Source organism: Schistocerca americana, chromosome 1 (assembly GCF_021461395.2).
Source record: "Schistocerca americana isolate TAMUIC-IGC-003095 chromosome 1, iqSchAmer2.1, whole genome shotgun sequence".
In the NCBI taxonomy this organism is placed as follows: domain Eukaryota; kingdom Metazoa; phylum Arthropoda; class Insecta; order Orthoptera; family Acrididae; genus Schistocerca; species Schistocerca americana.
Window position 1 is genome coordinate 567,704,873 of NC_060119.1, and position 18,869 is coordinate 567,723,741.

At 42.7% G+C, this 18,869-nt stretch overlaps 1 protein-coding gene across 1 annotated transcript in view; it reads left to right on the forward strand.

Moving 5' to 3' along the window:
• Positions 1 to 18,869, forward strand: part of LOC124577924 (dipeptidyl peptidase 1-like) — a 53,139-nt gene that overhangs the window by 18,823 nt on the left and 15,447 nt on the right. The window contains exons 4-7 of the mRNA XM_047131227.1: positions 1,532 to 1,674; positions 8,706 to 8,831; positions 14,592 to 14,778; positions 17,956 to 18,067. Coding sequence (XP_046987183.1) covers positions 1,532 to 1,674; positions 8,706 to 8,831; positions 14,592 to 14,778; positions 17,956 to 18,067 — 568 coding nt within the window. The remainder of the gene's footprint in view (positions 1 to 1,531; positions 1,675 to 8,705; positions 8,832 to 14,591; positions 14,779 to 17,955; positions 18,068 to 18,869) is intronic.

Consider the following 18,869-nt stretch of genomic DNA (forward strand, 5'->3'; position numbering starts at 1 on the left):
GACGGCAGCACACGTGTTCGGCGTCGCAGTGCTGAATGTTATAGGTAGATTGCATTGTTGAGGGACACAGCTGATAAACCTGATGTGTGATGGTTTGGGACGCTGTTGCCTATAACATGCGATCTCTCCTCCAACGTCTTGAGGGCAGTCTGAACAGCTACCGCTACATGAGGAAGGTTTTACAGCCTGAATCACTGCCCACTGCCCCCCTCCCCGTCCTGCCCCCGAATCCAGCCCCCCCCCCCCCCCCCCCACATGTCATATTTCAGCAGGACAATGCTCAGCCGCATATGGCGAGGAACGTACATGTCTCCTTCGAATAACGACGGACACCACTGCTCCCCTGCCTGCCCGTTCGCCTGACTTGCAGCCCATCGAACATGCTTGGGATATGGTCGGTCAGCAATTTGTTCGTTCAGGTCTTCCTGTAGCCACAGTTACCGGTTTCTGAACGCGCCTACAAACGGCGTGGAAGAGTATTCGCCAGCGGCATGTTCAGGCGCTCTTTGATTCCACGTCACGACGTCTAGCGCCTCTGATTGCAGCACGTGGTGGCGCTACTCTGCACTTAATTTCCACTGTCACAATCCATCTACAGGTCTGTAATGCCAATCATTTGTGTAGTATCATGTCCCTAACCGATGGAATAAATTTCATTGTGATCATATCTCTCGATCTTGGTGTTTCACTTTCTCCAAACAATAGTGTAGAAACATAGTGGATGTAAAAGAAATGTTGACTGATATTATCAAATTGTAGCTCTTAAGAATAAATATCTTCTTAGAAAAAAATTTATTTGCCGCTACTTATTGAACGAACTTTGTGTAAAGAGTGTAGTTTTGTTCACCCACCCCAACTTTTTTTTTTTTTTTTTTTTTGCTTGTACTGTGTGACGGAAGGATATTAATTCCATCAGAATTAGTTTCGTGAAGGATAACTGTAATCAACCTAGTCACGATCCAACAGATCTATAATTAACGAAAACATGCTTCTTCGCGTGTGGCTAATAAATTCATCGCCACATAAATGCCACCCATCTTGAGACTTCACTAAAACGTATCGCTACAGTGTATTAACGCAAATAACCGTTAGTTGTTTCTTCGAATTCCAAGAAATAATTCTCTCCTAGTAATCTTCCATTCAGTTGCAAAAGAGATATGTATTCATATTAACAGAACCAAAACTAAGACAAAAACTAATGTCATATATAGAGTCGTGTAAGGCAAATCCACTGTTAACACTACAAGTTAGGTTTTTACCTAAGGTACTATAAAACGTACATGCGATACTCAACAAATAAAAGAATAAACTGAAAAACAATAATGACCATATATCTATAGTGTGTACAACAACGTCGACACAAAGACAGACTCTACCTGTCCCACTATATTATTATTGAGTGATCCCGTGAGACTCTCTCATAACCTGTGATGCGAGATATTCATTTATACAGAAAACAGGGAACTATTTGACTTCACACATTTCTTTGTGTGTATTGTTTATTAAATCAACCTTCCGATATTTGTTTCAGATGCAAATGAAATTCACAAGAGATCGCCAGGAACAGCTCGTCAACGAGATAAACAGTGCACAGACAATGTGGAAAGCCAAAGTATATGAACAATTTGAGGACAAAACCTTTGAGGAACTAATACAAATGTCTGGAGGGAGGAGGTGTGTACACAAAAAATTATTCGTTCTTTTAATGAATCTTAACGGTTTTCATTGTTTTCTAATTTTACTTAATTCCAGTTCTACATTTCCAACATTTCTTACTCCATGCAACAACTACTATTACACAAAGTTAGGCAACGTTTTATAAATCATTTTATTGCCTGCTTAATTTTACCAACTAAAATTTAAACTTAGGACTTGTTCTCTTTAGTCACGAGAATCTATGGTTAGGTTCCTGACAAAGCGTTTGGACGTTAGCGATTGCCCGTCTCACCATCTCAATAAAGTCTTTGGTGTATTAAACACAACTGTTGCATCACTAAAGCATTTCTAAGATATATGTAATATATCGAATAAAAAAGTATTATGATGATATGGTAGCTCGGTTTTACCATTAAATCTGTACACTGATGAAGTAGAGAGGTATTAAGGAAGATCAATCGAAAAAAAATGTAAAGAGAAATAGATAGAACGGATTTCTGCAGTTTTATTTTTACTTGGAATGAAAAAGGACAAATAAACCGGCAGTGTGGTTTCAACATGAACCGAAGACGTCTTACTTAAGTCTAAGAAACTACTTGGAACCAAAAGAGTTTGACAATTTGTAGAAGAAGTCAGTGTGTTATTTGGTGACAGATAACTGGTAGCCCAGAAATTATCTTTGGTACCACTAAGGAGATTTTTGACGCCTGATGAAATGTAACGCGCACTTCATTACCGATAATTCCTCTTATTCGATCGATACAAGCCTCGTATAAAGGAATCTACTAGTTTCAGGTCAGTGTCGACCAACTTCACTCTATGTCACGCACTAATAAGCTACACATGCACATACACTTACTAGACCTTTGATATCCGTATAGACTGTCTCCATAAAATTCTCTGGGTCCAAATAAGGTGTTCAAGAAGTTTACACTAGTTGTGAGCCAAATGAGAAAAATGGTATGCCTCTTTCAGGTATCCTCGATCATGGTAAGCGTCAGTATTCGTCAGATCTGTTCTTACAAGACGACTCAGAATCTCATGAACGCGTTACTGTGAGAGACCCAGATTGTCCTTAAGAGAAATCTGTGTTACATTTACGATGATAAATGAGGAAAAGTGCATTCAATATAGTACTTTAAACCTCTTCACTAATCTTGGACGAAAGACTGGCTACATACAGACCTATTGTCCACCTAAAGAGTTCCGAGAGTGATATTATTCCGTCTGTACAAGCGACATCAGCGCAATAACTACGCTAGCAACTTGCACTGATAGCTGTAAACCACATATGTGAGAAGTATCAAACAATTCTGGTGCATGGCAGAGTGGCAGTCAACCATCAAAATGACGTCTATGAAAAACACTTGCAAGTAACATTCAGTAGTGGAATTCACGGTTGATGAGACTTGGTACTGTCAATATGAACCTACCACAAAACGAGAAAGTGCAGAATGGGTCTCCGATGTTTCGCCAAGACCGGAGGAGACGCAATGACACATCGGAAGTGAAGACAATGCTAATCGCTGTTATTTTATTATTTTCTTTTTACGCATCTTCTTCGATCTTGGCGAACCATCAGAGACCCAATTTGCACTTTCTCATTATATGGAAGGTTCGTATTGACAACATCAAGCCTCATGACCCATGGATTCAATTACCGCACATTTGTCGTAACGAGTGTTCATTTTGATGGCTCATTACGGCTCTGCCCTCTGCTGGAATTGTTTGAGACATCGCATATCTGATGTTTACAATATTATTATAATTGAAGATGGAAGGAGAAGAAAGGAAAGATAAGGGAAGGAATCATTGATGTCAGCTGCATCGGGAGTTAGTGAGGAATCAGCGGCGGCGAGTGGAAATGTGTGCTGGACTAGGATCAGAGCTCAGGATCTCCTGCTTATCAGTTGGTTGCGTTTACCACTGCGCCACTGGGACACAGTGTTTATCGCGGTTGTGCGGATCGTCTCGGTTCGCCTGTTGGTCGCCCCACTTTCCCACCCATCGCCAGCTATCCGCAGCCCCCGTCTATGTTCCCCATGCCCGCTACTTTGAGACTGCTGCAGGAGGTCGAACGTCATTGCACATCCGCACTGAGGGTGACGGATTCATTCTGAATGCGAGATGTCTGTTCTTCCGTACATGTCCAGCTACTCAGTGAGCTATGAATACAGCACCTTCAGTGTGAATGTACAATCACGTTCGACCTCCTGAGGGAACCTCAAAGTAGCGATCATTGAGGACACGCACGACGACTGCGAATAGGTGGCGCTAGGTGGGAATGTGGGTGGGCCCAGAGGCGTCCAAGATAGTCTGCGCAGAAGCAACAAACACTCTCTCTGGGTGGCGCAGTGGTTAACGTAATTGCCTAGCAAGCAGGAGATCCCCAGTTCGAATCTCGGGCTGGCACACACTTTCACTCGTCGCTTCTGATTCTGCATAGAGCTCCGGAACAGCTGACAACAGTAGTTCTTCTCTTTCCTTTCTCCCTCCCCCCCCCCCCCCCAATCACCATCCTTAATTTAGATAATATTTAATTTAGATAATATGTATCGCAGCTGCAGATTCCGCAGGTGTCTGTTCTTTCGCACATGTCCGAAAAAACAATCTCCGCTGATTGATATAGTTTACAATATTGTCAGTTCAAGTTCAAAGCTTAATTACCGCGTTGACGTTGCTTATAAGCCAGGAATAACATTAGTCTCGGTACCTTTTCGATCGACGGTAAGGCTAGATGAATAGTCGTTTCGGTCTACATCAGTGTTCTAATAACCACTATGAAGTTCGTGGCAGAGAGTACTTTTTATTCTACTAGATAGTATTAAAAGTTTCTTCCCGTTCCATTCACCTACGGAATGTGGACAAACTGACTGACTGGGCATTTCTGGCCAAGTCGTTATTTCACTAATTTCATCTGCATTACCTGTACGGAATAGAAATGTAGGGGACTGAATAATATTGAAAGTTACTTCAGGCCACACCATCGACGTGCACAGATCGACTGGTGCCGTCAAAGGATCGCTCAGAAGACGGAGTGGTGCGCCATTGTCTTCAGCGATGACAGAAGATTCTGCCTGCACGCAACTGGTGGTCGTTTCCGTGTACCATCTAGACCTGGTGAGCGCTGTCTCGTAGAGTGCAATCGTCCAAGGCACTACCCCACTCTAGTGTTACGCTCTGGGGTGTAATAAGCTACAACTGTCGCTCACCTTTGGTGTTTCTGGAGGGGATGCTAACCAGCAGTCGCTATCTGCAGAACGTTGTTAGAGTCGTTCCTTTGCCATTCTTGCAACACGAAGATGATGTGTGGTTCGAAAAGGATAATGTTCGTCCACACACTGCCAGTAAAACTCGACGTGCCTCGCAAGGCATGCAGCTACTTCTGTGACCAGCACGATCTGCGGACCTGTCTCGAATCGAACACCTGAGTGATATGACGAGACGAGAAGTGAATCGTGCGGCTCATCAACCAACTCTTACTGAACTACGTGAACAGATCGACCAGGCGTGGTATTATGTACACCAAGACAGTATTCGCCATCAGTACGATCGAGTCGATGCCAGAGACAGGGCTGCATTTCTGCCCGCGAAAGCTATACCACATAATAATATTGGTGTTTCAGCATGGATAGATACCTCGTACCTCAGAACCGCTTGTACCATTGATCTGTAAATGTAATATTTTTATGTACTCCACTTTTACTGTTGCAACAAAAAATCTGGAGTGAATTGGAAACCTCTAGTAGGGCGTACAAATTTTTTTCCAGCAGTGTATTTCAGCAGCTGAGCAGTATTCAAATACTGGAGCTACATACAAGGTCTTTGGTAGGCAAACCACAATTTCTTATTTTTCTACCAACAGAACGGATAAGTAATGGTACAAAACAGGGTTTAAATCTTTCTGCCCTATTTTGTAACCTATACATTGAAGAAGCAATTACGGAAACAATCGAAAGCCTCTAGAGTTGCATTAAGATTCAGAGTGAAAGCTGATGAATTATAAGAGTCGCTGATGACATTGCTACCATGAGTGAAAGTGACGAAAAATTACAGGACTTGTTGAACGGAATAACAGTCTGATGAGTAAAAAATATGGATTGAAAGTAAACCGAAGGAAGAGGGAAGTAACGAGACTGAGATTAGTAATTAATGAGAAATGAGATTAGCAATGAACTCAACAATAAAATTGGGGACGACGAAGTAGACGATGGAAGGTCCTCTGCTTCATAGACAGCAAAATAACCCATAACAGACGAAGCAAAGAGGACATAACAAGCTGATTAGCAGAGGTAAAGAAAGGTATTCCTGCCCAACGGAAGTCCGTTAGCATAAAACATCGGACTTAATTTGAGGAAGACGTTTCTGAGAACGTAAGTGTATGGAAGTGAATCATGGACAGTGCGAAAACAGGAACAGAAGAGAATCGAATCGTTTGAGTTGTGGTGGTGTAAAAGGATTTTGAAAATTAGATGGGCTGATAAATAGGAAATTAGGAGGTACTCCTCAGAGTTGGCGAGAAGAGGGATAGGTGGAAAACACAGATAAGGGGAAGGAACAGGATGTTAGGGTATGTGTTAAGACATTAAAAATAAATTGCAATGTACTAGAGAGAGTTGTAGAGAGTAAAAGCCGTAGGGGAAGACATAGATTTGAAAATATCCAAAAAATAATTGAAGACGTTGGGTGCAAGCGCTACTCTGAGATGAAGAGGTTGGCACAGGAGAGGAATTCGTGGCTGTCCGTATCAAAACAGTCGGAAGACCGAGGACCGAAAAGAAAATAAGCGGCGAAAAACTGTCTGTTTATGTGCATCTGCACACGACGTAGTCTTTCTCATCTTATTCTCCTGACCACAACACAAGGGAAAAATTGGTGACAGCCAAGTTATCACACCGTCTTCGTAGAGACAGGATCTGTAAATTTACTCCGCACGGTTTCCCAAGTAGAACATTGCCTTTCATCGCAAGATTCCTGTTTAAGTTTCCAAAGCATCTCTGATGCACTTTTGTACGGGCTAAATAGATCTGCAGCGATCCTAGGAGCTCGTCTCAATTCGCTCCATATCTGTTGTCGTGCATACTTGTTTAGAAGAGGTCGTTTAAAGTGTTTACAGCTGGTACTGCTAGCTTCTTGCTTAGTATTTCCTTCGTAGACACCCTGCACTTTCCCAGAATGAATAAATCTATGTCTACGTACTATTTGTTTTTTTCTGATATAGATCTTTTTGTGATTGTGTCACTTCATGGTATTACCCATAAATACATTCGAAGACCGAAAAAAAGGAAAAAAACCGACGCAACCGAAGGAATTATCCTAATGGAATAAGATTTACATGTACAGACAAACAAATAGTTACAATTCCAAAAAAACTGAATGATTTATTCAACAGAAAGAGCTTCACAAATTGAGCAAGTCAATAACGCGATGGTCCACCTCTGACCCTTAAGCAAGCAGTTTTTCTGCTTGACATTGATTGATTGAGCTGCTGGATGTCCTCCTGAGGAACATCGTGGCAAATTCAATTCAACTAGTACATTCGACCCTAAAAATCCCGAAATCGTTGGTCGTCCTGCCTATAATCTTTCAAACGTTCTCAGCTGGGAAGAGCCGTAGAAACTCTCGCGGTGGCATCCCAGAGCATCATCCTTAGCGGGTGACGGTCACGTTGGTAGCCCACCACTGTGGGGCGTGTCTCCAGACACATCTTCGGCCTGGAGTCTATTGACAGGAGTAAGTTGTTTTCAGTGATGAATCCCGCTTCGACATGAATACCGACGACCAGCGAAGACTTGTCTGGAGACGCCCCAGACAGCGGTCAAACACAAAACCTATCTGTCGCCCGCCATACGGCCCCACAGTAATGAGTTATGCCCACGGGTGGAATTTGATTTCATGAGGGATCCCTTCGATTGTCGTCTGCGGCGTCCTTACGGTACTGCGATGCGTCGACAATATCTTACGTCCCGTTTTGTTGCCCCTCATGGCAAGCCGTCCTGGGTTTACATTTCATCAAGATAATGCCAGCTCGCACACGGCGAGAGATTCTACTGCTTCTCTTCGTGCTTGCTAAACTATTCCTTGACCTTCAGTGTCGCCGAATCTCTCACAAATTGAGAACGTTTGGATGATTATAGGCAGGGTCCTCCAACCACCTCGAGATTTTGAGGATCGAACGCGTCATTTGGACAGAATTCGTCCCGATATCCCTCACGAGGGCATCCAACAACTCTGTCAACCAATGTCAAGCCGAATAACTGGTTGCTTAAGGGCCAGAGGTGGACCACCGCGTTATTGACTTGCTCAATTTGTGAAGCTCTTTCAGTTGAATAGGTCATCCATTTTTTCTGTAATTTTAATTATTTGTTTGTACATGTACATCACTTCTATCGATATCCGTGCCATTCGAATAATCCCTTCGTCGTGCGTCGGTTTTGTATATTGTGTTAAGAATGTATTTAATCAATGTGACGTGCTACAGACATTCACCACTTATTTTGTAACCGTATACTGTTGAGTTTTGTCACGTTGTTATGAGGATTAACATGCATTTTTGCACAGTTAAAGAGAGTTGCCGTTATTACAATTTTGTAATGAAAAAATTTGTCCAAGTTTTCTCGATTTCATTACTATCGCTGAGGGAGATTTTTTCCTGTAGAAAACAGCATCCTGAGATAACAGTGTTATAATGCTGCTAGTCCTGGATGATAAATCTTTTCTTTTTTTTCTTAACTGATTGGTTGAGCTGATGGTTCTTTATTGGAAGCCACGACCAATTTAGAACTTAGTTCTCCCTTCTAATAATATGCATTCATCGCAAAATTGTTTCTGCCATGGTATATTATTACAGGCTTGCACGAATCGTACACTGTCCACCCTTCCCATTCTGCACTGAACAGGAAACAGAAACGATAAGAGAATAGGGAAAAGAAAATACACAGCATATTAACTGAACGTAAAACTTGGTTCTTTTTGACATTGCTATCAGTTCGTTGCCCGTTGCCTTCCAGTCGAGCGTCATTGTTCTGTTCTTGGTTTCTCGCTTTCAGGACTTGGGTACCGCAGAGAGCCACGGCCGCACCGGTGACGTCTTCCCAGAAGCAGCGCGCCTCGTACCTGCCTAAGCAGTGGGACTGGAGGAACGTCGATGGAGTCAACTACGTGTCGCCCGTCAGGTGAAACAGAGAACACAAGGCTTTCCTTTCCTCCTTTCTGTTTCCGTTCATCCAATTACGCCTCTTTACTTTTCAGGAGAGCATATCTCCTCAGCAGATGCATACAATATTTGACCACAGAGTTTGTTACAGTCAAAATTCGTGTAAATACTTTGTTTGCTACACGTTAATCGTCTTTGTAATCATTTTCAGTAGCCCTAATAGGAGCAGTAATAAAAAATCTTTAATATAAAACATACAAAGATACTGCGAGGGAACTTCAAAAAGTGAGTTAGACATCATTATGGCAGGCCAAGTATCTTTTATTGAATGCTGCAGTTCAAAGTGACACAGACACACGAAACCATCTTCCAAGTCTCTGTAAGCAACGGTCAGAACGTTCTGCCGGTAGTTCAGTTCCTCGACGACACAAATCAGTTCCTTCCTCACGGAGCCATTTGAGTGCCGCGGTTTGAATCTCCTCGTCTTTAGTTAAATCTCTTTCACCTCCCCCCCTCCTCTTCCCCCTCCTTCTTCCAGCTTGCCAAAAAGGTGGAAATGGCGTGGTGCAAGATTTGAACTGTAAGGCGGGTCAGCATTACCCACGCCTTTGCGGTCTTGGTCAGATTGTTGGCAACTTTTAACTACGGCAGTACGCGAAATTGCATATACCTCCAGAATTTTAGTTGGACCCGTGTGTAGCTCACACGTTTTTTGTCCGCATGAATCGAAATGTCCCGAGTACTTCAACTATGGACTACCGCTTCAGAATAACATTGTGATATGTATATCATTTATCCATATCGCAGCAGGACTCTTTCCGTAGGAAGCGAGAAACAAGTACTCTCTTCTGAGAATGTGCCACTCTTGTTGGACGATACTCTAAAACTTGAAGCCGACACGAGTAACTTGCTTTCTGAGGTCGCTACGCACGTTGATAAATAACACAAAATACAGGGCAATCCAAATTAATTATAGCGATTAAAAAAGACTATAAGCATTTAATGCATAGCGCCACATCTGTATGGATTACAGAGAATGTGAATAAATACGATACTGCAGTGCCTGTGTCATTCCGAATTACGATGCAAAGCGAAACACCATCGTTATGTCCTTCATTGGGTTTTGTGTGATTTACCGACGCCGCCAAACAGTTAATTATTATGATTATATGACCGTGTGCTTAACGGATGAAAGGCCATCGGTTTTTCTGCTGTGGTTTCTGGGGTATTTCAACCGAGGGCGGCTGTTCTGAGACGGAATAGTTGATGATTGGAAGTTTTTCTAGTATTATAGACCACAAAGGTTGCGATATACAAACTGATATGTATTTTCTATTAACACACAAATTCTGAGAAAGTTACTACCTTCGCCTTACTTGTTTACTTACGGTTATATCTTTTATTGGTTGCTGATTTTAAGTACTTCGTCACACGCAATGATGATGGTTAACATTCACAACAATCCTCACTGCAGTCCATGGTTGTTGCTGGCCGACGCGGTTGACACGGAACACACGTAATTCGACACTTGTCACTTTTGGTTTTATATCACTAGCGAATCGGTATTGATGAGGGTCAACCCCACAACGATCAGGGGACGCCTCATTTGTCACATTCCGGTGAATTTATCATTTACTACTCACTCGGCACATCCGCCATTTACATCGTACTCATCTCGACCACCATTCTTGCCCGTCTTCTCAGTACTGCTGCTCACTCGACACTAATCCCACTGCCTCCAGCCGCGCTCGACAATCGACTCCTGTCTGCTATCGACCTGGGTGTCGGATATTAATATTTATGTTCGTGGGATCACGGATCCCTTACAAAAGTAATCGCAATCGCGCATATGGATAACCGTCAGCTGTATAATGGAATGACGACAACGAAAATTTGTACCGAACCGGGACTCGAACGCTGATTTCCCTCTTTATATATATATATATATATATATATGTGTGTGTGTGTGTGTGTGTGTGTGTGTGTGTGTACACAATGAAGCGCCAAACAACAGAGATATGTAAATAGGCAGAAAACGGCGCTGAGGTCGGCAACGTCTATATAAGGCAACAAGTGTCTGGTTCAAAATGGTTCAAATGGCTCTGAGCTCTATGGGACTTAACAGCGGAGGTCATAGAACTACTTAAACCTAACTAACCTAAGGACATCACATACATCCATGCCCGAGGCAGGATTCGAACCTGCAACCGTAGCGGTCGCGCGGTTCCAGACTGTAGCGCCTAGAGCCGCTCGGCCAGACCGGCCGGCAACAACAACAAGTGTCTGGCGCAGTTGTTAGATCGGTTACTGCTGCTACAATGGGAGGTAATCAAGATTTAATTGACTTTCAGCTAGGTGTTACAGTCGGCGCACGGGCGATAGGACACAGCATCTCCGAGGTAGCAATGAAGTGGGGACTCTACCGTGTACCGTGAATATCAGGAATCCGGTAGAACATCAAATCTCCGACATCGCTGCTGCCGAAAAAAGATCCTACAAGAACGGGACCAACGACGACTGAATAAAATCGTTCAACGAGACAGAAGAACAACCCCTCTGCTCTAAAAAAAACCCTCAGGGGAAAAAGAATGGTCTGGACCAGAAACAAGTAAGTTGTATTGAAAAACACGTTTCTGAAACACTGCAAATCGTTTGGTTGATATTAGACAAAAAGCTATAAACCGAATTTAAAACGTCAGTGGTGGAAACCTGGACTTGTGAAAAGTGAACGGAAAAAACTGGCCAGAACAAAATCGCATAGTAGTGAAAAAGTACTCTGGTTGCAAGAGAATGTTTGCTGTAAACGTGGAAAAATAGACACGACAAACGGAAAAGTACGACAATGGCTTACAGTCAACAAGTTTCGAGACTCGATTAATAAATAAATATTGAAGAGTTGAGGTGGTGGTTTTAATGTTTCGGGTGTTCTATATGATCTCCCCCCCCCCCAACACTTGATGTTGTTCAACTCGCGTGTCACATTGTCTTCAATGACATTTATGTCGTCAAAGCGTTGGCCTTTGGTGTGAATTTCTGTACTTCATCATTTTGTGGTAGGTTGGTATTGATAACGCACATTCTCGTCACCCGTGAAGGTTTTTCCAAAAAAACAATTGTCCGCGTTTTGCACTTTAGTCAAGTCGAGGCAGACGTCCGTACGTCGTTTCTGTTTGGGAGTCAAGTTGTGTTGCACACTTTTCCGTTCTTCTAAACATCCTGCAGAATTTCCTGAACACTTAATTCAGATATGTTCACTGCGATTCATGTTACAGCAACGTTGACACACTATGGCCGCACGTCCACTACTTACCACTGCCTGCTCACAACTGACTTGTCGAATGCACATCTCTTGTTTGCAGTTGTTAGTTCAAGCTGCCATCATAATTACTCCATTAATGTCGCTTGTGTGCCATAGATAAAATCAGTCTCGAAAATCTTTGGACGGATGGTGTGAACCTGTAGAGACAACCAGAAAAGACTAAACTAAAACTGCAGAACCAGTGTAAAAGAATGACAATAGGAAGACTTCAGGTGAAAGTTCAGAAGAAGTTAGAAAGCATGATGGTAGACGGCACACCAACAGTTAGAAATAGGTGCCTCTTATTCATTTGTGGGCCTGAAATAGCAAATGTAAATATTGCAGCTGAAGAACAGGATCTAATCTTACGAACCGATTCAGTCAGTTACACTAATTAATTCGTTAAAGTGACAAGCGATAGGGTCCCAGGTAATCTGTAAAGACCTGGAGAATGGTAAATGAATATCTATCAGATCACGTAGGTGAGGTATGCAACTAGACAGGTACTCCATGTTCGCTGCTGGAAAAAAAATTAGTACACCCTGTGGTGTCACCGCCAGACACCACACTATAGCTAGGTGGTAGCCTTTAAATCGGCCGTGGTACGTTAGTGTACGTCGGACCCGCCTGTCGCCACTATCAGTGATTGCAGACCGAGCGCCGCCACACGGCAGGTCTAGTCTAGAGAGACTCCCTAGCACTCGCCCCAGTTGAACAGCCTACTTTGCTAGCGATGGTTCACTGTCTACATAAGCTCTCATTTGCAGAGACGACAGCTTAGCATAGCCTTCAGCTACGTCATTTGCTACGACCCAGCAAGGCGCCATATTCAGTTACTATAATTACTATCTTCAAGAATGTATTCTTAACAGATAATATTGTGAATCATGTACCGTCAAGAGCGACGTTCATCATTAATGGATCAAAGTTAAGTATCAAACTAATTACATCCGCTTTCTGAATTCTCATTCCTTGTCATGCTCCAGACCTCACGTCAGTATAGTTCTTCCTTCCTCACGCCAGCCTGCGTGAGCTAAAACGCGTGCATTTCGGCCTCCACTCGTACCCCTTTAGAGGTATACAATTATTGTTGCAGCAGTGCATGTAGAGTACATGAAAGTTCACATTTAGAGATCAATAGCACAGGCGGCTCTGAGGTACCAGGTGTCGATCATGCTGAAACATCCGTGTTGATGGGTGGCGTAGACTCCACAGGCGCGGAGTCTGTCATCCAGTCGATCGTAAGATAATGAACACTGTCCTAGGATAGCTTATACCACGTCTGCTCGACCTGTTCACGTAGTTCTGTGAGAGTTATTGGTTGATAAGTAATATCCCACACGTGCTCGAATTCAGGCAAATCCAGAGATCGTGCTAGCCAGAGAAGTTGCTGCACGTCTTGAAGAGCACCATGAGTTTCATGGGCACTGTGTGGGCGAGCGTTATCCTATGGGAAACTTCCTGTTGCAAGAACGGCAAAAGAACGAATCTAACAACATTCTGCGATGGTTAGAGTCCTCTCCTGAAACTCCAAAGCTGAGTGGGAGTTGTGGATTATCGCACCCCAGACTATAAGGCCTGGTGTGGGGCAGTATATCTTGGACAAGTGCGCTCTACGAGACAGTGCTCACAAGGTCTACGTCGTACCTGAGTGCAGTTAGAACCTGCTTTCATCGCTGAAGACCACGGCGCGCCATTCCATCTTCCAAGAGGTCTTCTGAAGGCACCCACCGAGCCATGCACATCGATGCTGTGGCATGAGCGGAAGATGGGCTAGATGTGTGCGTGCCTGTAGTCTCACTGCTAATAACCGGTTCACAACAGTTCGTGTTGACACGTGTGAGCTCACAAGCCCTCTTACCTATGCTGCGGCAGCTGCACTATCATCCACTGCCGCCACTGCCATAAGACGATCCCGGCGGGCTTCTGTGTTGCGTGGACGTCCAGAACCTCAGCTACGGCTGTGAGAATGTTCACGTCACCACGTATACCGGCATCGTTGCACAACTGACGCAGCACACAAGATGCGTAACAATTCTCGGAAAGGACCATCCAGCCACTCGGAAGGCCACAAGCACTAGTGAGTCTCCGTGGCATGGTTGTTCACTTGCTTCACACGTTTGCACCACAGTGAGCTTCCTGACTGATCATTCCCTACTAAAGGGTCGATCACGGTATCAGTTCAGCGACGACGTTGAAACCATTATCGGCGCATCCACTATCCACCAGGTGGCATATGCCGCAATAGGGTTAACTTTACGTCGACTTTCGACTTGTACCAATTTCCTTTTCCGGCAGTATCTGTTAAAGCCTTAGAATGTCCAGACCAAAATATTAACTACATTATATCGCACCACTGACCACACACTCAAATTACATAGCTGAACCCTTGTGAAGGACTGCATTAGGAAGATAGCAGGAAATTTTCGTAATCTAACAGGGAAGGTAATCGTACTGTTACTGTTCGTGACATTTTCGTAGGAACCAGGAGCAATGTGGAAGCTGCTTCGCCTTCTCCGCGCTCGCTGTCCTGGAGTCTCGCATTCGCATCCAGACGAACAACACCCAGCAGCCCGTATTTTCAGTGCAGGATGTCCTCGGTTGCAGCCCCCTCGACCAGGGCTGTTCTGGGGGATTCCCCTACCTCACTGGCGGCAGATATGGAAAGGTAACTGCTCTACTTCAGAATATTTAGTGCAAAATCATATGTGTAACTCTCACTGCTCCATGAGTAGTAGGCATATTAGAAAGTACCTCGATAATTTAAGATATGGTATCCTGAGGCATCAAGGAGTTATCAGTTTGGTAGTTAAAGGACGTATGTGCGTGGGGGGTGTGGGTGGAGGGGGTAAAAAACTATAGAATGGGACCAAGGCTTCAGTACAGTAAATACATTCAAATGGAGTTTTTTGTAGTTGTTATGCAGAGGTGAAGAAGCTTGCTCAGTACAGACCAGCGTGAAGAGTTGGATTAAACCAGTCTCCGAACTGAAGACAACCGCATATCTGAGGGCACAAGAACTTAAGACAAACTGATAACGCAAATAAACTGTGAAATGTTTTCCGAAACATAAATCCTCAAATCTTCCGTCGGTCGCCATCATCAATGGCAGCAGTCGCCATTTGCTAGATAACGCCCTCATCCAGAAATCTCCATTTATTAATTTTTTCACTTACATGCATCCATGTCGCAGCTACCTGATTTACAATTCCACTCACTTTCCATTAGATCGTCGTCTGTGTATTCTTAGCTCTTCGGATACAGCAAAGTACATCTGTATCTGTCGATATTGTGCACGGAACCTTATGCTGTCTGATGGATGGTAAATCACGTACCAGAACCATTTCCCCTCTTCCCCAGGTTCCTTGGGAAGAACGACTGTCCATAAACCTCCTCCCTTTCGCCTGAATAGTCCCAATTACAGCAATAGCGCAAGTCACACTGGTACATGTTGCGCGATAATTCTCCAGTGCATATTCTGTATCACAGTACACACTTATGAATGCATATTATATAGGGGGTAGAGTATGACCTTCTTCTTAAGACTGTGACCAGTAGTTACAAAAGTTTAACTTGTCTATTTCTTGCATTTCATTCAATATGCTATACTTAGATCGGTCAGTACTACAAGAATTTTCTTCACTCACTCTTGTCAAAATTCATTGATAATCCATTGGTCTTTGTCTGTTGAAATTTTCAAATATTCAGTTTGCTGTCTTGACGGATATATGACTAATACTGCTTCTTATTCCTGTACATTTACCACCCACAAAAAGGGCAAAATTCTGACGATAGAAGTGGAAGTTCTGTTAGTATAGTGGAAATGAAAGAGAAACCACTGTAGGATTCAATGGCATATCAGGTCTAATTGCTTCAAATTCCGAGTACCTATAGGTGTGTGATCGATGTGGCATTGATACACGCTGCTTTCTGTCACGGAGATAAGAAAACAATGAATCTTACCACTATTCCTTTATATTTTAACTTTTACGTTAACATATTATGATTATCCAAGTCAAAAAATATTCTCAAGGGCAATAATGATGCTGATTTATTGTATCTAGCATGTTACCTACCAAGGTAAATATAGCCACCACAACTGACAGTGCTTTAAGAAATTTATACTGTTTGCTACCTTCAGCCTGAGTTACTTTGGCCCACTACATGCCTTTCTTTTCACATGTGGCAAGAAAACAAAGTAGATTTTCATAGTATTGTCGCAAACATGTGCCATCAGTTAGGAAAGATTTTTAAACAAGATACATCACTCGTGCTGCTCTGGTACTATTAAAAAATGGACCAATGTTACCGGAGCTTCGGTCGACTCAGTCATTTCTTCATGTAAAAGTGGCAATATAACATTTGGATAAAGTAAAATCAATACATATCTCTTGAGTAGATATACAGGAGCACGAGGAACAAATAAAACATTAAATTTTGATGACAAGAAGAGAAAATATTCAACTTTATTCAGAAAATATTTCAGTAAATATGCAAATGCACAATATTTCAGCAATTGACAAACTCATTTGCAGCTTACGTGCTACACTGTGGTAACTATTTGCAGATGTTAAGGATGCTATGCAGTATAGATATAGAACTTATAACGCAAATAGTTGAAGCTCTGCTACTTGAAAATAGTCACCTATTTTGTAGCAGTGGCCTGATAATTCTTCCGAAATCGTGCCAAGGATAAAATAGTTTGTTTCTGGGCTTTGTTCTGGACCTCGTCTTTTGCATACAGTTCATTTTAGCGCCCTCATCACTAACCTGTCATAATTCCAGGATACTTTTCTTTGTATTACAAAACTGCAGTATATTGCCTAACTGTAAATTTATCTATTATCGTTTTGTGATACTGGACTTGATGTGAACCCTCCAGGATGAAATTACTGGGATGTAACAGCTGTTAAATTATTTACTACCAACTTCGGGTCCAGTGCTGCTAACACAATATTACTTCGTGGAACTAACATCCTTATAGATCGTTCTTTGCACATTCCGAATGCATATTGCCTTGTTTATTGCACACTAATAACATACCTTTCACAGGAAAAGAATTTAACACATTTCCCGGCCAGTGGGCTAAGATAACGTCAGCTTACGGTACTGAGAATTCTTTTTCACTCTTTTGTTCAATTTGTAAATTTTGTTGTACAAGATCTTCTCGAATATTTTTGAAAATATTGATAGAATGAGACGTATTGCCAGTTCCTTACTACTTTTATCTTCTTTTTTGTGAAGCGATTTGACAACCGCGTATAAAGCTCTGTCTAGGAAAATGCCGCTATGAAGAGATTTATACGTAACTAGTATATCTGAAGTCGACTTGTACAGCACTTGATTACATTATTACTGATTTCATTGTAACAAGGTGATCATTTATTTTCAGAGAGCTAGTAAAAATGAAACCTTTCTTACGAGATGTATAATGTAGTTTAATTTAGTAAAACTTCTTTTGGAATGTTTTACTTAGATACTCTAAGGTATATGCTAAGAAGGCGTTCAAACCTACATTACCTGCTACTGACAGAAAAAAAGTTATTAGAGTTGTGTACAGTTTAGGGGCTAATAAGATTGGTGAGTTATTTACCTTCATAGAAATTTCTTAGTCACGCTGAAACAGTTTTCCTGGCACACATTTTTTTAATATGTTCGAAATAGTTTTACAATGCATTCCATTTTATTATTTTTTTAGTAGAGGAGTACATTTTTTCTTGTAATTTCTGGTATTAAAAAAATTCCACGATATGTAACTGATAAGTGAATATAGTCAAATGCAAGCATAACATGAAATTATCTTTCGTAAGCCCACTGTTGCACGACACTTCTCTTTACTTGGCAGGACTATGGACTGGTGGAAGAGGCGTGCAACCCATACCAGGGTGTCGACAGTGATTGTTCGACCGACACCTCTTGCGATCGTCATTACACCGCTGAGTACAGCTACGTTGGAGGTAAGTGGATCTTCGAGCAGCGCTACTTCCTTCTCTTTCTCATTTGCTTGAAAAACTTGAAACAGATAACTACATTTCGGATTCATTTTTTGGTTCATAAGCCCCTTTGAGCATGTTTTTAACACGACAACTTACCAATCACTCATATACATCTATATTTCTATCCGTATGGCGCAAGCCATTCTACGACGTTTGGAGGACGGTGCATACAGTACTGCGGCAGAAATCAGTTCGCTCCCTTCCTGTCCTGTTAGCGGATGGTACGTGGGAAGAGGCGCTCAATAAGTCATGCAATTTTTTTTTTCTGCAAGCAAGTACCGTTCTACTAGTCGACCTGGGCGCCAAAGTCTTGCTGCATCAGTAAACTGTCTATGAGCAGTCTCGTAAAGCGAAAGCAGTTCCGCACAGATGGTTCTTCGTTGCTCTTTATGGGTCTTCTTTTAGGCAGCGAGGAACACAGCAGGTACACACCTTTCATTATTCCGTTAGGCGTCGAGGAACACAGCATGCACACACCTTTGATTATTCCAACTGGTGGACGAGCGTGTCAGTGCTACCAGCAGAGACGTCCAGTTGCGCAACGAGGTGTTTAACTGAGATCCGTGGGCCACCTCGAATGGGAACGTCCGTTCGTTCCAACATTGCAGGAGACACATCTGTGAGCGACCAGCAGCACGTCGGGGGTCAGACAGGTTTCCGCGGCGTTATTGCGATGATGACTGGCTCTTCATGTGACGACTCATCGTGCTTTTCATCACTGACATGTGTTCGTGGGCATTCTGCCAGCGCCTGTGAATACCTG